Source organism: Ranitomeya variabilis, chromosome 6, assembly GCF_051348905.1.
Source record: "Ranitomeya variabilis isolate aRanVar5 chromosome 6, aRanVar5.hap1, whole genome shotgun sequence".
Classification (NCBI taxonomy): Eukaryota; Metazoa; Chordata; class Amphibia; order Anura; family Dendrobatidae; genus Ranitomeya; species Ranitomeya variabilis.
Window position 1 is genome coordinate 247,459,663 of NC_135237.1, and position 19,146 is coordinate 247,478,808.

General features: G+C 43.8%; 1 protein-coding gene across 2 annotated transcripts in view; it reads left to right on the forward strand.

The window, feature by feature from the left end:
• Positions 1-18,894, forward strand: part of MOCOS (molybdenum cofactor sulfurase) — a 423,354-nt gene extending 404,460 nt beyond the window's left edge. For both annotated transcript variants that reach the window (XM_077269558.1, XM_077269559.1), the window contains 2 exons: positions 9,825-9,929; positions 18,656-18,894. In XM_077269558.1, coding sequence (XP_077125673.1) covers positions 9,825-9,929; positions 18,656-18,745 — 195 coding nt within the window. In that variant the 3' untranslated portion in view covers positions 18,746-18,894. The remainder of the gene's footprint in view (positions 1-9,824; positions 9,930-18,655) is intronic.
• The last annotated feature ends 252 nt before the right edge of the window (positions 18,895-19,146 follow it).

Below are 19,146 nucleotides of genomic sequence, written 5' to 3' on the forward strand. Positions count from 1 at the left end.
TCAAGCTATGGTGTCTTCCCTTCTGCTTTAAAACATTCAACAATTCGGCATGCAAAAAATAAGCCCTCACCCAGCTCATCACTATTTAAATAAATGTTTAATAATTTATTAAATAAATGTTGATATCTACAAACTTGTAATGACCTGGAGAATCATAATGGCATGTCACTTTTAGCATTTGGTGAACACGGTAAAAAAAAAGACAGTTGTGGAATTGCACTTTTTTTGCAATATCACCGCACTTTTTTCCCTTTTTCAAGAAAACAAAATGGTAAAACCAATAGTGTCATTCAAAAGTACAACTCTTTCTCCCAAAAAACAAGCCCTCATTTGGCCATATTGACAGAAAAATAAAAAAAATTATGGCTCTGGGAAGGAGAGCGAAAAACAGAAATGCAAAAATCGAAAAAGGGCTGTGGTGTGAAGGGGTTAACAATGTTAAGGAGATAATGGAAGTTGCTGTTAAAAGCAATTAACAGACTGCTGACAATGCAGGAACCACAGTACTGATGATAGTCAGCATTCCAACAAACATGAGTGGCAGGGTCTGTGACATAGCAGGTAGGGGTAGCAGACCAGTGAACAATTAAAAAGCCTTTATTGGAACTGGGAGAATATAACACCATACATAGCTATGGTTTCTTAGAGCCTGTAATGTGGCCGCACAAAAGAAACAAACCTGGTGGCGCCATCCGGTAATCTGATTCAGAGGAAAATGCAATAAAAGTCCTTAGACTAGTTCTTTAAATCCAGCAGGGTAGTCAAGACATTATAATCCCACCTTGAAACTGATCTCCAGTCTTTAACAGTCTATATACTGGCACCAGGACCTGGCATCCTAGATCTTCACATGACACAGCACCCAACTACCAAACCAAACATGTGACTTCTCTTGGGATAAGCCCCCCTGGATGGGAAGAAATGTTCACACCCACCCCCTTTACCATCAGGTACATTTAATTCCAAATCAACATTGAAGTCACTGGACAAGGTCTTCAAATTGAGTAACATTTCACTGGTGACATAGACAAGGCACGTGCATAGTCTGGTCTCTTCTGTTGTAACATATGGATGCAAAACCTGGACTATAAAGAAACAAGACAGAAGAAGAATCAACACTTTTGAAATGTGGTGCTGGAGAAGGATGCTATCAATAACATAGATGGCAAGAAGAACAAACAAATCAATTTTGGAACAAATCAGACCATACATGTCACTCGAAGCAAGGATCACAAAGCTGCGACTTGCCTACTTCAGAAACATCATATGAGGAGAGCAACAATCACTGGAGAAGGACATCATGGTAGGAAAAATAGAAGGAACAAGGCGAAGAGGAAGACCAGCAACCAAAACCGTTATACAATCAAGATAACGGTGGAGAAGATTCTGGATGACCTATCTAGGCTTGCATCACATCGATCTTCCTACAGAGCGCCATGGATCTTCCATCAAGGCGCCATGGCTCGAGATTGAGCTGAAGGCCATTGATAATAATTATAAACATTTAATTCATAGAGGGAAAATAGCTCCCAGAAGTCCAGTCTCCAGCCAATCCGAAAAGTTGTGTATTAACGAGTCCCCCTTGCAGAGAGGAATAAAGTCATATGTGCCCCCCCACCAGATGCAGGATAGTAAATGCTAAAGTAGACATAATTACAATATTGTCCATGAAAACATGTTGGGGTGACTGTTGTGAATTCCGTTCTTGGGCTCCCTCCTGTGGTCATGAGTGGTATTGTGTGAGTTCTGTTCTTGGGCTCCCTCTGGTGGCCTTTAGTGCTTACTGCGGGTCTGTAGCTGGAATCCAGCTGCCTCGTTTTCTGCTAGTCTGGCCTCTATTTAACTCCACCTGGACCTTCACTTTTTGCCTGCTGTCGTTGTATTCAGTACTGGTTCTGATCTCTCTGGACTTTCCTTGTTACCTGTCTCCTCCAGAGAAGCTAAGTCTTGCTAGTTTATGTTTGCTCATTATTTCCTTGAAAATGTTTCTCTGTATATGATGAGTTCTGTCCAGCTTGCTTATATGTAATATTTTCGCTTGCTGGAAGTTCTGGGGTGCAGAGTTGCGCCCCTCACATCGTGAGTCGGTGTGGGGGTTCTTGTAATCTCTGCGTGGATTATTTTTGATAGCATTTTGTACTGACCGCACAGATCCCTTGCTGTCTTCTTACTATTTAGTGTTAGCGGGCCTCATTTGCTAAAAACCTGTTTTCATTTCTACGTTTGTGTTTTCCCCTTAACTCACCGTTATTATTTGTGGGGGGCTGTCTAAAACTTTGGGTTGATTTCTCTGAGGCAAGTGAGGCTTGCTTTCTCTCTAGGGGTAGCTAGTTTCTCAGGCTGTGACGAGGCGTCTAGGATTTTAGGTAACGCTCCACGGCTGCCTATAGTGTTTATTGATAGAATCTGGGTTGCGGTCAGTATAGCTCCCACATCCCCAGAGCTTGTCCTAAGGATTTCTGTTACTTAGCAGGTCAGTTTGCAATCCTTGCCACCAGGATCATAACAGTACAGCAGGCCATAAAAGAGTTAATGCATCGCAAAAGAGGGATAAGAGAGATCCTGAGGTTTTTTTTTTTTTTTGTTTTTTTTTCCTCTGCAGTGTGGCTAGCCTCTCTCCTCCCCTTAATCTCTGGGTGGTTCAGAATTCAGCTGCAGACATGAACATTCAGAGTCTGTCCTCTAGTCTGGATCATCTCACTGCAAGGGTACAAGGTATCCAGGATTATGTAGTTCACAGTCCTATGTCAGAGCCTAAAATACCAATTCCTGAGTTATTCTCTGGAGATAGATCTAGGTTTTTGAATTTCAAAAATAATTGTAAATTATTCCTTTCTCTGAGACCTCGTTCCTCTGGTGACCCTGTTCAGCAAGTTAAAAATATTATTTCTTTGTTACGTGGTGACCCTCAAGATTGGGCATTCTCTCTCTGCCGCCAGGAGATCCTGCATTACTAAATGTGGATGCGTTTTTTCTGGCGCTTGGATTGCTTTATGAGGAACCTAATCTAATAGACCAGGCAGAAAAGGTTTTGCTGGCTCTCTCTCAGGGTCTGTATGAAGCAGAGGTTTACTGTCAGAAGTTTAGGGAATGGTCTGTGCTCACTCAGTGGAATGAGTGTGCCCTGGCAGCAATTTTCAGAAAAGGTCTTTCTGAAGCCGTTAAGGATGTTATGGTGGGGTTCCCCACGCCTGCGGGTCTCAATGAGTCTATGTCGTTGGCCATTCAGATTGATCGGCGTTTGCGGGAGCGCAAACCTGTGCACCATCTGGCGGTATTTTCTGAGCAGAAGCCTGAGTCTATGCAATGTGACAGGATTCTGACCAGAATTGAACGGCAGAATCACAGACGTCAGAATGGGTTGTGCTATTACTGTGGTGATTCTACTCATGTTATCTCTGATTGTTCTAAGCGCACAAATAGGTTCACTAAATCTGTCACCATTGGTACTGTACAGCCCAAATTCATTTTGTCTGTTACTTTGATTTGCTCCCTGTCATCCTACTCAGTTATGGCTTTTGTGGATTCAGGTGCTGCCCTGAACTTGATGGATTTGTCATTTGCCAGGCGCTGTGGTTTTATCTTGGAGCCTTTGCAATTTCCTATTCCACTAAAGGGAATTGATGCTACGCCATTGGCCAAGAATAAGCCTCAGTACTGGACTCAAGTGACTATGTGCATGACTCCTGCACATCAGGAGGTGATTCGTTTTCTTGTGTTACATAATTTGCATGACGTTGTCGTGTTGGGTCTGCCATGGCTGCAGGCTCATAATCCAGTCCTGGATTGGAAAGCAATGTCTGTGTCAAGTTGGGGTTGCCAGGGGATTCATGGCGATGCTCCTTTGGTGTCAATTGCTGCTTCTACTCCTTCTGAAGTCCCTGAATTTCTGTTGGACTACCAGGATGTATTTGATGAGCCCAAATCCAGTGCCCTACCTCCTCATAGGGATTGTGATTGTGCTATAAATTTGATTCCTGGTAGTAAGTTCCCTAAGGGACGACTTTTCAATTTATCTGTACCAGAACATACCGCTATGCGGAGTTATATAAAGGAGTCTCTGGAGAAGGGGCATGTTCGCCCGTCCTCGTCCCCTTTGGGTGCGGGGTTCTTTTTTGTGGCCAAGAAGGATGGTTCTCTGAGACCTTGTATAGATTATCGCCTTCTAAATAACATCACGGTCAAATTTCAGTATCATTTGCCATTGCTGTCTGATCTGTTTGCTCGGATTAAGGGGGCTAGTTGGTTCACCAAGATAGATCTTCGAGGAGCGTATAATCTAGTGCGTATAAAACAGGGCGATGAATGGAAAACGGCATTTAATACGCCCGAAGGCCATTTTGAGTACTTGGTGATGCCTTTTGGGCTCTCTAATGCACCTTCCGTGTTTCAGTCCTTCATGCACGACATCTTCCGAGAGTATCTGGATAGATTTATGATTGTGTACCTGGATGATATTTTGGTATTTTCTGACGATTGGGAATCCCATGTGAAGCAGGTCAGGATGGTATTTCAGGTCCTGCGTGCCAATGCCTTATTTGTGAAGGGCTCTAAATGTCTCTTCGGAGTCCAGAAGGTTTCCTTTTTGGGTAGTGTTGAGCATTCCGATGCTGCAAGTATCGGGTATCGGCCGATACTTGCTGTATCGGAATTCCGATACCGGGATTCCGATACTCTTGTGGTATCGGGTATCGGGTATCGGAACAACATTAATGTTAAAATGTGTAAAATAGAGAATTAAAATAAAAAATATCGCTATACTCACCTGTCCGACGCAGCCGGGACCTCAGCGCAGGAACCGGCAGCGTTGTTTGTTTAAAATTCCCGCTTTTACATGGTTACGCGAAGTCCCGGCTTGTGATTGGTCAGGGCGGCCATGTTGCCGGGCCGCGGACCAATCACAGCAAGCCGTGACGAAAATACGTCACGGCTTGCTGTGATTGGTCCGCGTCCCGGCAACATGGCCGCCATTAACCAATCACAAGCCGTGACGTCACGGGAGGCTGGAAACGCGCTCATTTTAAAAAGGGCGCGTGTCCAGCCTCCCGTGACGTCACGGCTTGTGATTGGTTGCGTCGCGGTCAACCAATCACAAGCCGGGAGGCTGGACACGCGCCCATTTCAAAATGAGCGCGTCCAGCCTCCCGGCTTGTGATTGGTTGATCGCGGCGCAACCAATCACAAGCCGTGACGTCACGGGAGGCTGGACACGCGCCCATTTTAAAATGAGCGCGTGTCCAGCCTCCCGTGACGTCCCGGCTTGTGATTGGTCAGGGCGGCCATATTGCCGGGACGCGGACCAATCACAGCAAGCCGTGACGTAATTTCGTCACGGCTTGCTGTGATTGGTCCGCGTCCCGGCAACATGGCCGACCTGACCAATCACAAGCCGGGAATTCACGTAACCAAGTAATAGCGCGATTTTTAAACAAACAACGCTGCCGGTTCCCTCGCTGAAGTCCCGGCTGCGTCGGACAGGTGAGTATAGCAATATTTTTTATTTTAATTCTTTCTTTTACACATTTATATGGTTCCCAGGGCCTGAAGGAGAGTTTCCTCTCCTTCAGACCCTGGGAACCATCAGGGATACCGTCCGATACTTGAGTCCCATTGACTTGTATTGGTATCGGGTATCGGTATCGGATTGGATCCGATACTTTGCCGGTATCGGCCGATACTTTCCGATACCGATACTTTCAAGTATCGGACGGTATCGCTCAACACTATTTTTGGGCTTTATTTTTTCTCCTTCCACTATTGAGATGGATCCAGTTAAGGTCCAGGCTATTTATGACTGGACTCAACCTACATCAGTGAAGAGTCTTCAGAAGTTCTTGGGCTTTGCTAATTTTTACCGTCGCTTCATCACTAATTTCTCTAGTGTGGTTAAGCCTTTGACGGATTTGACCAAGAAGGGTTCTGATGTGACCAATTGGTCTCCTGCGGCCGTGGAGGCCTTTCAGGAGCTCAAACGTCGGTTCTCTTCGGCTCCTGTCTTGCATCAGCCGGATGTCTCTCTCCCTTTCCAGGTCGAGGTTGATGCCTCTGAGATAGGAGCACGGGCTGTCTTGTCGCAGAAAAACTCTGATGGCTCTATGATGAGGCCATGTGCTTTCTTTTCAAGAAAGTTTTCGCCTGCCGAGCGGAATTATGATGTTGGTAATCGGGAGTTGTTGGCAATGAAGTGGGCATTTGAGGAGTGGCGACATTGGCTTGAGGGAGCCAAACATCGTGTGGTGGTCTTGACGGATCACAAGAATTTGACTTATCTCGAGTCTGCCAAACGGTTAAATCCTAGACAGGCTCGATGGTCGCTGTTTTTCTCCCGTTTCAATTTCGTGGTTTCATACCTTCCGGGTTCAAAGAACGTGAAGGCTGATGCCCTTTCTAGGAGTTTTGTGCCTGACTCTCCGGGAGTTTCTGAACCGGCTGGTATCCTCAGAGAGGGGGTGATTCTGTCTGCCATCTCCCCTGATTTGCGGCGGGTGCTGCAGGAATTTCAGGCCAATAAACCTGACCGTTGTCCACCGGAGAGACTGTTTGTCCCGGATAGATGGACCAGTAGAGTTATTTCCGAGGTTCATTCTTCGGTGTTGGCAGGTCACCCTGGAATTTTTGGTACCAGGGATTTGGTGGCTAGGTCCTTTTGGTGGCCGTCCTTGTCGCGGGATGTGCGTTCCTTTGTGCAGTCCTGTGGGATTTGTGCTAGGGCCAAGCCTTGCTGTTCTCGTGCCAGTGGATTGCTTTTGCCTTTGCCTGTCCCAAAGAGGCCTTGGACGCATATTTCCATGGATTTTATTTCGGATCTTCCAGTCTCTCAGAGGATGTCTGTCATCTGGGTGGTTTGTGATCGTTTTTCTAAAATGGTCCATTTGGTGCCCTTGCCTAAGCTGCCTTCCTCCTCTGATTTGGTGCCGCTGTTTTTTCAGAATGTGGTTCGTTTGCATGGGATTCCGGAGAACATTGTGTCTGACAGAGGATCCCAGTTTGTGTCCAGTTTTTGGCCGTCCTTTTGTGCTTAGATGGGCATTGATTTGTCGTTTTCGTCGGCCTTCCATCCTCAGACGAATGGCCAAACTGAACGAACTAATCAGACCTTGGAAACTTATCTGAGATGTTATGTTTCGGCTGATCAGGATGATTGGGTGTCCTTTTTGCCATTGGCTGAGTTCGCCCTCAATAATCGGGCTAGTTCTGCTACTTTGGTTTCACCTTTTTTTTGCAATTCTGGTTTTCATCCTCGTTTTTCCTCAGGTCAGGTTGAGCCTTCGGACTGTCCTGGGGTGGATTCTGTGGTGGATAGGTTGCAACAGATTTGGAAAATTTGACGTTGTCACAAGAGAAGGCTCAGCGCTTTGCTAACCGCCGTTGCTGTGTGGGTCCCCGACTTCATGTGGGGGATTTGGTATGGCTGTCTTCTCGTTTCATTCCTATGAAGGTTTCCTCTCCTAAGTTCAAGCCTCGTCTCATCGGTCCTTATAAGATTTTAGAAATCCTTAACCCTGTGTCATTTCGTTTGGACCTCCAAGCATCGTTTGCCATTCATAATGTGTTCCATAGGTCATTATTGCGGAGGTATGTGGTGCCTGTGGTTCCTTCTGTTGATCCTCCTGCTCCGGTGTTGGTTGAGGGAGAATTGGAGTATGTGGTGGAGAAGATCTTGGATTCTCGTATTTTGAGACGGAAGCTTCAGTACTTGGTTAAGTGGAAGGGCTATGGTCAGGAGGATAATTCCTGGGTTGTCGCCTCTGATGTCCATGCGGCTGATTTGGTTCGTGCCTTTCATCTGGCTCGTCCGGATCGGCCTAGGGGCTCTGGTGAGGGTTCGGTGACCCCTCCTCAAGGGGGGGGGGGTACTGTTGTGAATTCCGTTCTCGGGCTCCCTCCTGTGGTCATGAGTGTTATTGTGTGAGTTCTGTTCTTGGGCTCCCTCTGGTGGCCTTTAGTGCTTACTGCGGGTCTGTAGCTGGAATCCGGCTGCCTCGTTTTCTGCTAGTCTGGCCTCTATTTAACTCCACCTGGACTTTCACTTTTTGCCTGCTGTCGTTGTATTCAGTACTGGTTCTGATCTCTCTGGACTTTCCTTGTTACCTGTCTCCTCCAGAGAAGCTAAGTCTTGCTAGTTTATGTTTGCTCATTATTTCCTTGAAAATGTTTCTCTGTATATGATGAGTTCTGTCCAGCTTGCTTATATGTAATATTTTCGCTTGCTGGAAGTTCTGGGGTGCAGAGTTGCGCCCCTCACATCGTGAGTCGGTGTGGGGGTTCTTGTAATCTCTGCATGGATTATTTTTGATAGCATTTTGAACTGACCGCACAGATCGCTTGCTGTCTTCTGTCTATTTAGTGTTAGCGGGCCTCATTTGCTAAAAACCTGTTTTCATTTCTACGTTTGTGTTTTCCCCTTAACTCACCGTTATTATTTGTGGGGGGCTGTCTAAAACTTTGGGGTGATTTCTCTGAGGTAAGTGAGGCTTGCTTTCTCTCTAGGGGTAGCTAGTTTCTCAGGCTGTGACGAGGCATCTAGGATTTTAGGTAATGCTCCACGGCTGCCTATAGTGTTTATTGATAGAATCTGGGTTGCGGTCAGTATAGCTCCCACATCCCCAGAGCTTGTCCTAAGGATTTCTGTTACTTAGCAGGTCAGTTTGCGATCCTTGCCACCAGGATCATAACAGGTGACACTCTGTCACAACATGTACATCTAGGTTCCCTATAGGTGACATTTTCTCTGACTGGAGATAACATTTTCATTTCAATGTCCCTGAATAAACACATCTGCTCAATGCTATGCTCCTGAATAAATAATTGCATCTCATTGTGCTCCCTGCAAAATTTTGACACTGTCCCTCTTATGGTGCATGGCCTCCACAGTGTCCACTCCCATAATATGTTGCCTGTTCTCCGGATTGGTTTGCAGTTTAAGAGCCGTTCTGTGAAAAATCTAATCCCACTCCCGACACACTCTCTCCACTAATACCACTGTATTAACACATGGTTGTGGCATCAGGCTCCATGCATGGTTTGTTACTATTAAAATATTCTGTTGTTAGAAAGAAGACACAAATACCAGCCAATACCAGTCAATATCAGTACTTCACCACACTAACAATGTTGTAGATGAATGAATGCAAGTACCTTTAGCTATCGGTAGGAGGGCAAATTTGAACATCTGTATTCAAAGAATAATACAAGAACAGTATAGCTAAAAATAAGTTATATTTTATATTGCATTTGTGGCTGTTTTGATGGCCATGTTTATTGTTGTCTCTTGTCTATTTCTGACATTAGTTAGGATTTCATAATTTGTATCTTATTGTATAAAAATGTAATGGAGACTTTATATAGACCTCACCTGCACCTCTCCCTTTTATGGATGGCCACACCAGTTGCAGCTGTTACTATGCCATTTTCTTATCATCCAATACTTTGCACTGGAGTATGATTCCAGATTACAGAATGGTCAATACAGTGAAAGTCCTTGTTGGAAAGGGCAATATTGTCAGTACCATGCATAGCAAATTAATAACCAAAACTATGGCCCTGTCTCAGTAAATTATAAAAAGAGAGCTGGGCTGCAACATATTAATTCTGCCAAAGAAGTGGATACTAATAATCGAACCCCTACTCATTAAATATTAATAGCTCGTACTGTTTATAGCATATCAATATATTTTTCATACAGAACTTGAACTCCCTACATAGCTATAGAGTGACATTCTGTTAATACTACAGGGAGTTTAGAAATTAGCTAAAAAATACTGTGGTATCGTAGAGTTCAATCTAGAAATAGTTTGCTTTTAACTCATAATGTTTCTGTTTAGGTTTCAGGAAAATGCACGCGATGCCAAGTAATTTGTATTAATCAGACAACTGGTGAAAAGAAGAGAGAGATCCTTCAAACACTATCATCCAGCAGAGAAGGAAAAGTTAGTATAACGTGAAAGACAGTCATTGCATTACTCGTATTACTTATTATTCTGTGTTCTACTCTTCAAGGGTTAGTCCTGCTTCGCTCACTTCACTTTCACATGAAGACGTGAGCAGGGCAGGTGACATTACCTTTAGGAGGTGTTGTACACCTGTGCCATTAACATTACAATTGGGAAAGATGTACCATACCTGCCATTACACATCTTTGGTCAGCAGGTATCCATACACGTGTCATTATATGTTCCAGATGCAGAAGTGAGAGTTAGGGCTCATTTCCACTGGCAAGGAAAACGGACGAGTGCAATCCGATAAAAAATCGGATTGCACTCGGACCAATGTTATTCAATAGTTGTCTTTTCATTTGCGATTTTTTTCTCGGCCGAAATCGGACTGAGAAAAAAATCGCAGCATGCTGCGATTTGCTGCGAGTCTCGGACGAGACTCGCCAATGCAAGTCAATGGGTGTGAGAAAAAAATCGCACAGTCCTCGCACCATGCGAGTTCTGTCCGATTTTTACGCACCGGTGTCCTTTAAAAAGCCGGCAATTCAGCGCGGTGTACAGTAAAATCACACTGACAGGTTAGAATAGACTAGATATATACACATAGAATGTGTATATATACATATATATATGTCAGTGAGACACCTATATATGTATATTTATATTTAATGCAGCGCTAGATAGCATAAAAGCCGCTAATTCAATTGCCGGCTTTTGCTCTCTCCTTCCCAAACCCGACATGATATGAGACATGGTTTACATACAGTAAACCATCTGGTATCCCCTTTTTTTTTGCATATTCCACACTACTAATGTTAGTAGTGTGTATGTGCAAAACTTGGCCGCTGTAGCTGCTCAAATAAAGGGTTAAATGGCGGAAAAAATTGGCGTGGGCTCCCGCGCAATTTTCTCCGCCAGAGCGGTAAAGCCAGTGACTGAGGGCAGATATTAATAGCCAGGAGAGGGTCCATGGTTATTGGCCCCCCCATGGCTAAAAACATCTGCCCCCAGCCACCCCAGAAAAGGCACATCTGGAAGATGCGCCTATTCTGGCACTTGGCCACTCTCTTCCCACTCCCGTGTAGCGGTGGGATATGGGGTAATGAAGGGTTAATGCCACCTTGCTATTGTAAGGTGACATTAAGCCAGATTAATAATGGAGAGGCGTCAATTATGACACCTATCCATTATTAATCCAATTGTTTGAAAGGGTTAAAAAACACACACACACATGATTTAAAAGTATTTTAATGAAATAAACACAGCGGTTGTTTTAATATTTTATTGCTCTCTCAATCCATTTGCAGACCCTCGCTTGGCAAAACAATAAACACACAATATACATACCTTCTGCTGACGCGTCATGTCCCACGAAGTAATCCATCTGAAGGGGTTAAAATAATTTACAAGCAGGAGCCCTGCAAATGCAGCTGTGCTCCGTGCTTGTAATTCCCCGGCGAATGAAGGAAATGTAGGTCATTGACCTACATTTCCTTCAGTCGCGGTGATGCGCCCCCTGGTGGATGTCCTCATATGACCTGGAGCGTGGGAAAAAGTTCCCAGGCTGCAGTTCATGAGAACATCCAGCAGGGGCGCATCACCGCGACTGAATGTAAGTATAGATCACTCTGCTTTCCTTTCAGCACCCGGGGATTACAGGCATGAGGGAGTGGTTTATCGCAGCTCCTGCCTGTAATATTAGTTAACCCCTTCAGATGGATTACCTCGTGGGACCTGACAGTTCATCAGAGAGGGTATGTATATTGTGTGTTTATTGTTTTGCCAAGCGAGGGTGTTGCTGATGGATTGAGAGAGCAATAAAAATAGTCTTGCTCAGGTCAGGAGAGGTGCCAGCCAGTCCGTGTGCAGTGCAATGCGATTATCGCACAAGAAATACAGCAGTGTGTCTCTGCCCTAAGACAAGGACTAATCTTTTAAAGGGGACTCCACTCAATATTCTGTTTTGACTTTTTTCTTTTTTTGTGGATTTATATAAATCCACCATACAGTTGGAGAGTTATGGGTCTTTTTATTTAGTGTTAATTGTAATAGTTTGTTTCTTTCATTAAAATACTTTTAAATCGTGTGTGTGTGTTTTTTAACCCTTTCAGACAATTGGATTAATAATGGATAGGTGTCATAATTGACGCCTCTCCATTATTAATCTGGCTTAATGTCACCTTACAATAGCAAGGTGATATTAACCCTTCATTACCCCATATCCCACCGCTACATGGGAGTGGGAAGAGAGTGGCCAAGTGCCAGAATAGGCGCATCTTCCAGATGTGCCTTTTCTGGGGTGGCTGGGGGCAGATGTTTTTAGCCACGGGGGGGCCAATAACCATGGACCCTCTCCTGGCTATTAATATCTGCCCTCAGTCACTGGCTTTACCACTCTGGCGGAGAAAATTGCGCGGGAGCCCACGCCAATTTTTTCCACCATTAAACCCTTTATTTGAGCAGCTACAGCGGCCAAATTTTGCACATACACACTACTAACATTAGTAGTGTGGAATATGCAAAAAAAAAGGGGATACCAGATGGTTTACTGTATGTAAACCATGTCTCATATCATGTCGGGTTTGGGAAGGAGAGAGCAAAAGCCGGCAATTGAATTAGCGGCTTTTATGCTATCTAGCGCTGCATTAAATATAAATATACATATATAGGTGTCTCACTGACATATATATATGTATATACACACATTCTATGTGCATATATCTACTCTATTCTAACCTGTCAGTGTGATTTTACTGTACACGGCGCTGATTTGCCGGCTTTTCAAAGGACACTGGTGCGTAAAAATCGGACAGCAATACGGATGTCATACTGATGTCATACGGATGATGCGATTAAAAATCGCATTGCACTCGCATGACAATCGCATACGTTACATCCGTTTTTTCGGTCCAGATTACAGACCGATTTGTCTCTCGCCAGTGGAAATGAGCCCTAAGGGCAGACACACTGCCGTATTTCTCCTGCGAGAATTGCATGGTAAACCTCCTACTGGCTGCTGGCTCTCCTGACCTGAGCTTGGCAGCTGCATAGCAATCCATCATGCTGTCTTGCTCAGGTCAGGAGAGGTGCCAGCCAGTCCGTGTGCAGTGCAATGCGATTATCGCACAAGAAATACAGCAGTGTGTCTCTGCCCTAAGACAAGGACTAATCTTTTAAAGGGGACTCCACTCAATATTCTGTTTTGACTTTTTTCTTTTTTTGTGGATTTATATAAATCCACCATACAGTTGGAGAGTTATGGGTCTTTTTATTTAGTGTTAATTGTAATAGTCTTTAACAGGTGGGTGTGGCTCACAGGATTCTCTAGGACCATACCTTTAGGTTATGTGCACACATTCAGGATTTTTAGCATTTTTTGGCTGTTTTCCGCTAAAAAAATGCTTGCATAAGCATCCCATCATTTTTAATGCATTCCGCATTTTTTTGTGCACATGCAGCGTTTTTTCCGTGGCGGAATCACATTCCGGAAAAAAACACAGCATGTTCATTCTTTGTGCAGAATCGCGGCGATTCTGCACACATAGGAATGCATCGATCCGCTTACTTCCCGCATGGTGGGCATAGCTCTATGCGGTAGGTAACTGGATCATGTGCGGTTGGTACCCAGGGTGGAGGAGAGGAGACTCCCCTCCAGGCCCTGGGAACCATATACTTGTAAAAAAAAAAAAAAGAATTAAAATTAAAAAAATAGGGATATTCTCACCTTCCGGCAGGCCCCCGCAGCCTTCCCGCTACTCGCGATGCTCAAGTTCCCAGTAATGCCTTGTGACAATGACCTCTAAAAACGTAGCAGTCTCACGAGACCGCTACATCATCTGGGGTCATTGCCGTGATACATTACTGGAAACGGCAGCTGCCGGGAGCATCGCAAGGAGCAGGAAGGCTGCGGGGGCCATCAGAAGGTGAGAATATCACAACTTTTTATTTTTTTTAGTATTTTTAACATTCTGTCTTTTTACTATTGATGCTGCATAGGCAGCATCAATAGTAAAAAGTTGGTCACACTTGTCACACTATGACAGTGTGACCAACCTGTCAATCAGTTTTACAAGCGATGTTACAGCGCTAATTACGCTTGCAAAACGCTAGTGTTTAGTGGGAATATGCATGCCAATTCTGCATGCGTATTTCCCGTGGCAGGGAGTTGCAGTTTCCGCATCAATTCTGCAACGTGTGCACATAGCCTTAGGCTACTCTGAATATTTACCTTGTGAGCAATGCCCAGTTGGTAAAGATTATAAAAAGTAGCACTAAAATAAAAAGTTGCATATTTGCTGATATGTGCTGCTCAGTCACCTGCAGATTCCCCCTTGCCTGTTGCCCTGGAGTGACAGGTCTCTGCCTATACACACACATGAGCACATTATGAACAAACATCTTCTCCCTCATAGAGAATATGTTAAAGATCTTTTTCTCAGACCATTACTCTTATCTTTTGATTGGCCTGTTGGACCTCCCCTTTCAATCTTTGAACTGTAGGTAAGAGCCCTGTTAGAATCAGTAAATATTATATTTACCTTATGAGATTAGAGATAGGCGGACACCTCGATGTTTGGGTTCTGGTGGGTTTGGCTGAACAGTTACAAAAAGAACCCGAATCTGGACCCCATTCACTTGAATCGGGGCCCAAACATCCAGTGTTTGCTGCCCTATAATGTGCAAGACAGAGCGGCAAACACCGCTTCTGATTGGCTGTGAAATCATCCCCACTGGTCAGAGAGACACGGTTCCCACGATGTCAAAAGACAGCATGAGCGCTCAGCTGTGATTGGAGGTATAAAGTTTACCTCCAGTCACTGGTGTCAGCTGATGGGACAACTGCTCCCATCATCTGACACCTGCTGCCGCTAATAGCAGTGAGAGCAGGTGTAGCGGATGGAAGTATTCATCAGCTGCTCCTGCGGTGTAAATAAATCATTTTAAAAAAACACGGCATGGGTTGCTCTGTATTTTTGTTAACCAGCCAGGCAAAACTGACAGCTGTCAGCTTCAGCAAGGCTTGTTATCAAGAATAAAATGGTCCCCACGCCATATTTTTTTAACTATTTAAATAAATAATTAAAAAAAAACAGTGTGGGGTCCCCCCCATTTTTGACAACCAACCTTGCTAAAGCAGACAGGTGGGGCTGCTATTCTCGGGCTGGTAAGGGGCCATGGATATTGCCCCCCAGCATAAAAACAGCAGCCCACAGCTGCCCAGAAAAGGCACATCTATTAGATGCGCCAATTCTGATGGTTTGCCTGGCTCTTCTCACTTGCCCTGTAGCAAAGGCCACTGGTATTAATATTTGTGGGATTGATGTCACCTTTGTATTGTCAGGTGACATCAAGCCCACAACTTAGTGTAGGAGAGGCATCTATAAGACACCTATCCATTACTAATCCTATAGTTATATGGTAAATGAGACACGGCCAGAATAAAGTACTTTAATTGAAAGAAAGACACAGACTCCTTTAATAATCTTAACTAAACCATACTTAAGACCTCGCCTAAGGGTACTGTCACACAGTGCCATTTTGATCGCTACGACGGCACGATCCGTGACGTCGCAGCGATCGTATGATTATCGCTCCAGCGTCGTAGACTGCGGTCACACGTTGCAATCACGGCGCTGGAGCGATGCCGAAGTCCCCGGGTAACCAGGGTAAACATCGGGATACTAAGCGCAGGGCCGCGCTTAGTAACCCGATGTTTACCCTGGTTACCAGCGTAAACGTAAAAAAAACAAACAGTACATACTCACATTCCGGTGTCTGTCCCCCGGAGTCTCAGCTTCTCTGCACTGTGTAAGCACAGCGGCCGGAAAGCAGAGCGGTGACGTCAGACATCACCGCTGTGCTCGCTTTCCGGCCGGCAGGCGCTCACAGTGCAGAGAAGCTGAGACGCCGGAGGACAGACACCGGAATGTGAGTATGTACTGTTTGTTTTTTTTACGTTTACGCTGGTAACCACGGTAAACATCGGGTTACTAAGCGTGGCCCTGCGCTTAGTTACCCGATGTTTACCCTGGTTACAAGCGAACACATCGCTGGATCGCTGTCACACACAACGATCCAGCGATGTCAGCGGGTGATCAAGCGACGAAAGAAAGTTCCAAACGATCTGCTACGACGTACGATTCTCAGCAGGATCCCTGATCGCTGCTGCGTGTCAGACACTGCGATATCGTAACGATATCGCTAGAACGTCACGAATCGTACCGTCGTAGCGATCAAAATGGCACTGTGTTACAGTACCCTAATTCCACGAAAGCCCTCGATCTCCTGTAATTAAACTGAAATAAAAAAAACAACTGTATACCATACCTGTCTGTCATAAAAAAAGTTTTCCAAGATGTGACTGTCCAGGCTGAGAACCACTGGTGACTGAACTGCTGCGAGCTCAGCCTCAGTGAGTGGTGGTGACATTATTGAGGTTACATCAGATCACTGAGACTCCGTTCCCTGCCGGGCTGCACTGCCGTGACCTCAGTGAGATTCCTGATAGCACTGTGAGAAAAACTCACATTGCTAACCCCATAGTGAAATTATAAAAGCACAGACACCCAAAATAAAGTCCTTTATTTGAAATAATGATGCAGACTCCGTTATTGAATCTAAATTAAACAATAATCACCAAAAACCTAATCCACTGATGGCAACGTCTCCTGTAACAAAAATAAAATAATAAACCACAATAGTCATCATATGGCCGCAGAGAAGATAATCCATAATGTCCCATGACGATCCAGATGGCTTTGAGAGCAGTCACCGATGTGACTGCTCTACATGTGAGATCGCAGTGGGACACTCGGGATTATGTGGACTACTGCGGACAGGTGAGTTGTCTTTTTATTTTAAATTTTTTCTAGGAGACGAGGGATTTGGTGTTAAATTAGTATAATGTGTTTTTTATTTTTATCTGAATATATATGTAATTATTTTACATGTTGTGTTTTTTTTTAAGTGTTAGTACAGGTGCCGACTGATGAGACTACATCTCCCATTAGTAGCTCCTGTCATCACTGTTATCAGTGACAGCAGACGTAGACTGATGGGAGGAGTAGTCTCATCCGCCCATGCGTGCTATCCTGGGGTAAACTATTTATCGCGGGTCACAGTATCTCTGTGGGGTCATGCTGACATCTGACAGCATGACCCCTTAGTGCTCTGATCGACAGTATTACCGGTGGTAGCGTTACCGTGGGTCACAGCTTCGGAGTCACATCGAAATCTGACAGCATGACACCACAGCGCTCTGACCGACGGTCTTACTGGCAGTAGCATTATCGCCAATAAGAACCACCGAGCCGGTAAAAACGCAAACAGAAACTCAGCAAATCTGCAAACATTTTTGTACCTGTGTTTTTGCTGCGCATTTGACTGACTCAATTGAAGTTAATGTGTGGAAAACGCTACAAATCCGCACAAAGAATTGACATGCTGCAGAAAAAAAACGCACGGCAAATACTCAAAGGAAATTTACTGATCATGTGCACAACACTTCAGGATTGTAATTGAGTTAACTTGCATAAGGATTCCATAGCATTTTTGGCCCATTTCTGCTAGGAAGAAACGTCACAAAAACGCATCAAAAACACACCATGTGCACATAGCCTTATGCTATACAATAACACTGCTGGTGGTTGACCGAAAAGTTAATGCAACCAAATTTGATCAAGTATAGACTAAATGGTTTGTGTTTTATAAATCTTATTTGTGAGATTATGATTGTTATTATACCCCCCATACTGCTTATATTGATTTTCTGTTTATATTTTAAGATATTAAATCTCACCTCGTTTTATGCATGAAAAATTCTTCAATGTACAGCTGAATTTAAAATGAACATTTTTCTTAAAAATTCTATAAAATTATGTTAATACAAATAGAATTTACATACGCTGCTCTTTCTGTATGATATAGAAAAATATTTAGAATTGAGAGTCCTCAGTGGTTGACACCTTTTAATGGCTAACTGAAAAGATGGTAACAAATTGCAAGCTTTCGAGACTACTCAGGTCTCTTCATCAGACATAGACTAATAGAAATTTTGAAGAATCACATATTTATGCACAACACAGCACAGAAAAATGCCATAGATAAGACAGGTGACGTGAAGCAGAATTACCATTATGTGAGTGATAAACAGTTATGTCCATAAATATTGGAACAGTTCATAGAGAAGGAGTGTGAATGTTTTATTGTCCTCTGATTGGGGTCTGGTTCTATGTTATGATGCCCCCACATGGTCTGAGGAGCAAATTTCTTAATTGATGTAAAAAGACATAAATCCATGCGACACATTCATTCCTGCACTGAGATTGTCAAAGGTCATCATCAGCTTATATTCCCAAACTCTTCTGTCTCTCTGAGCTTTGAAGTTACCTTTTAATACAAGTAATTTCATGTCCATAATGCTGTGATCAGGGAGACAAAAATGTATTGCCACAGGCAGATCCATTCTTTTTTTCTCTTATTGTATGGTGAGGAAAGTTCATCCTTGTTCTCAGTTTCTGCCCTGTCTCCCCTACATACAGACGCCCAGTTTGACATTTAGTACAAATAATTAAATACACCCCATTAGAAGTGATGCAGCAGAAAGTACCTGGTATATTGTAGTCCTGATGTGAATTGGGGATCTTTATCTTGTCCGTGGTCATTATTATAAATGGTATGATATATACGCTTGTATAATCTATTTCACTTTTATTTTTCAGACTACTTTTGGAATGTACCTTCTGAATGCATCATGTTCTTCATACCCATCTATGCTCACAGTTGGATCTGAGGTATATTTCACCTGCTGAAGATTGCTCTAATCAATGAAGGAATATAGATGTATTAATAATGTAAAGGTCAAAACAAAGACTGCAAAAGGATGCAGATTTAGCTTTCAGATTTGTTTTTTGTTTTTTTTGCATATTTCTTCAACAGGAAAATGTAAGATAAGAAAAATGTGAAGAAATTATGAAGGAATTAGAAATTAGTCACACACTGAATTTCATATTGGCTCCAATATGTCTTGCTTAATTGTTGATTATATTCTTCCTTTTCATTCTACCTGTCTTTATCAAACTGGTACCTGCAGAGCACACCCTATCAAGAAATAATAGGTGTCCAGCAAGGATAACACAAGATAAAAAGTGAGTCATGTGGCAAAAGAGAGGTGACATCAGAAGAAATAGACATACAGTAAATAGTAAAAAAT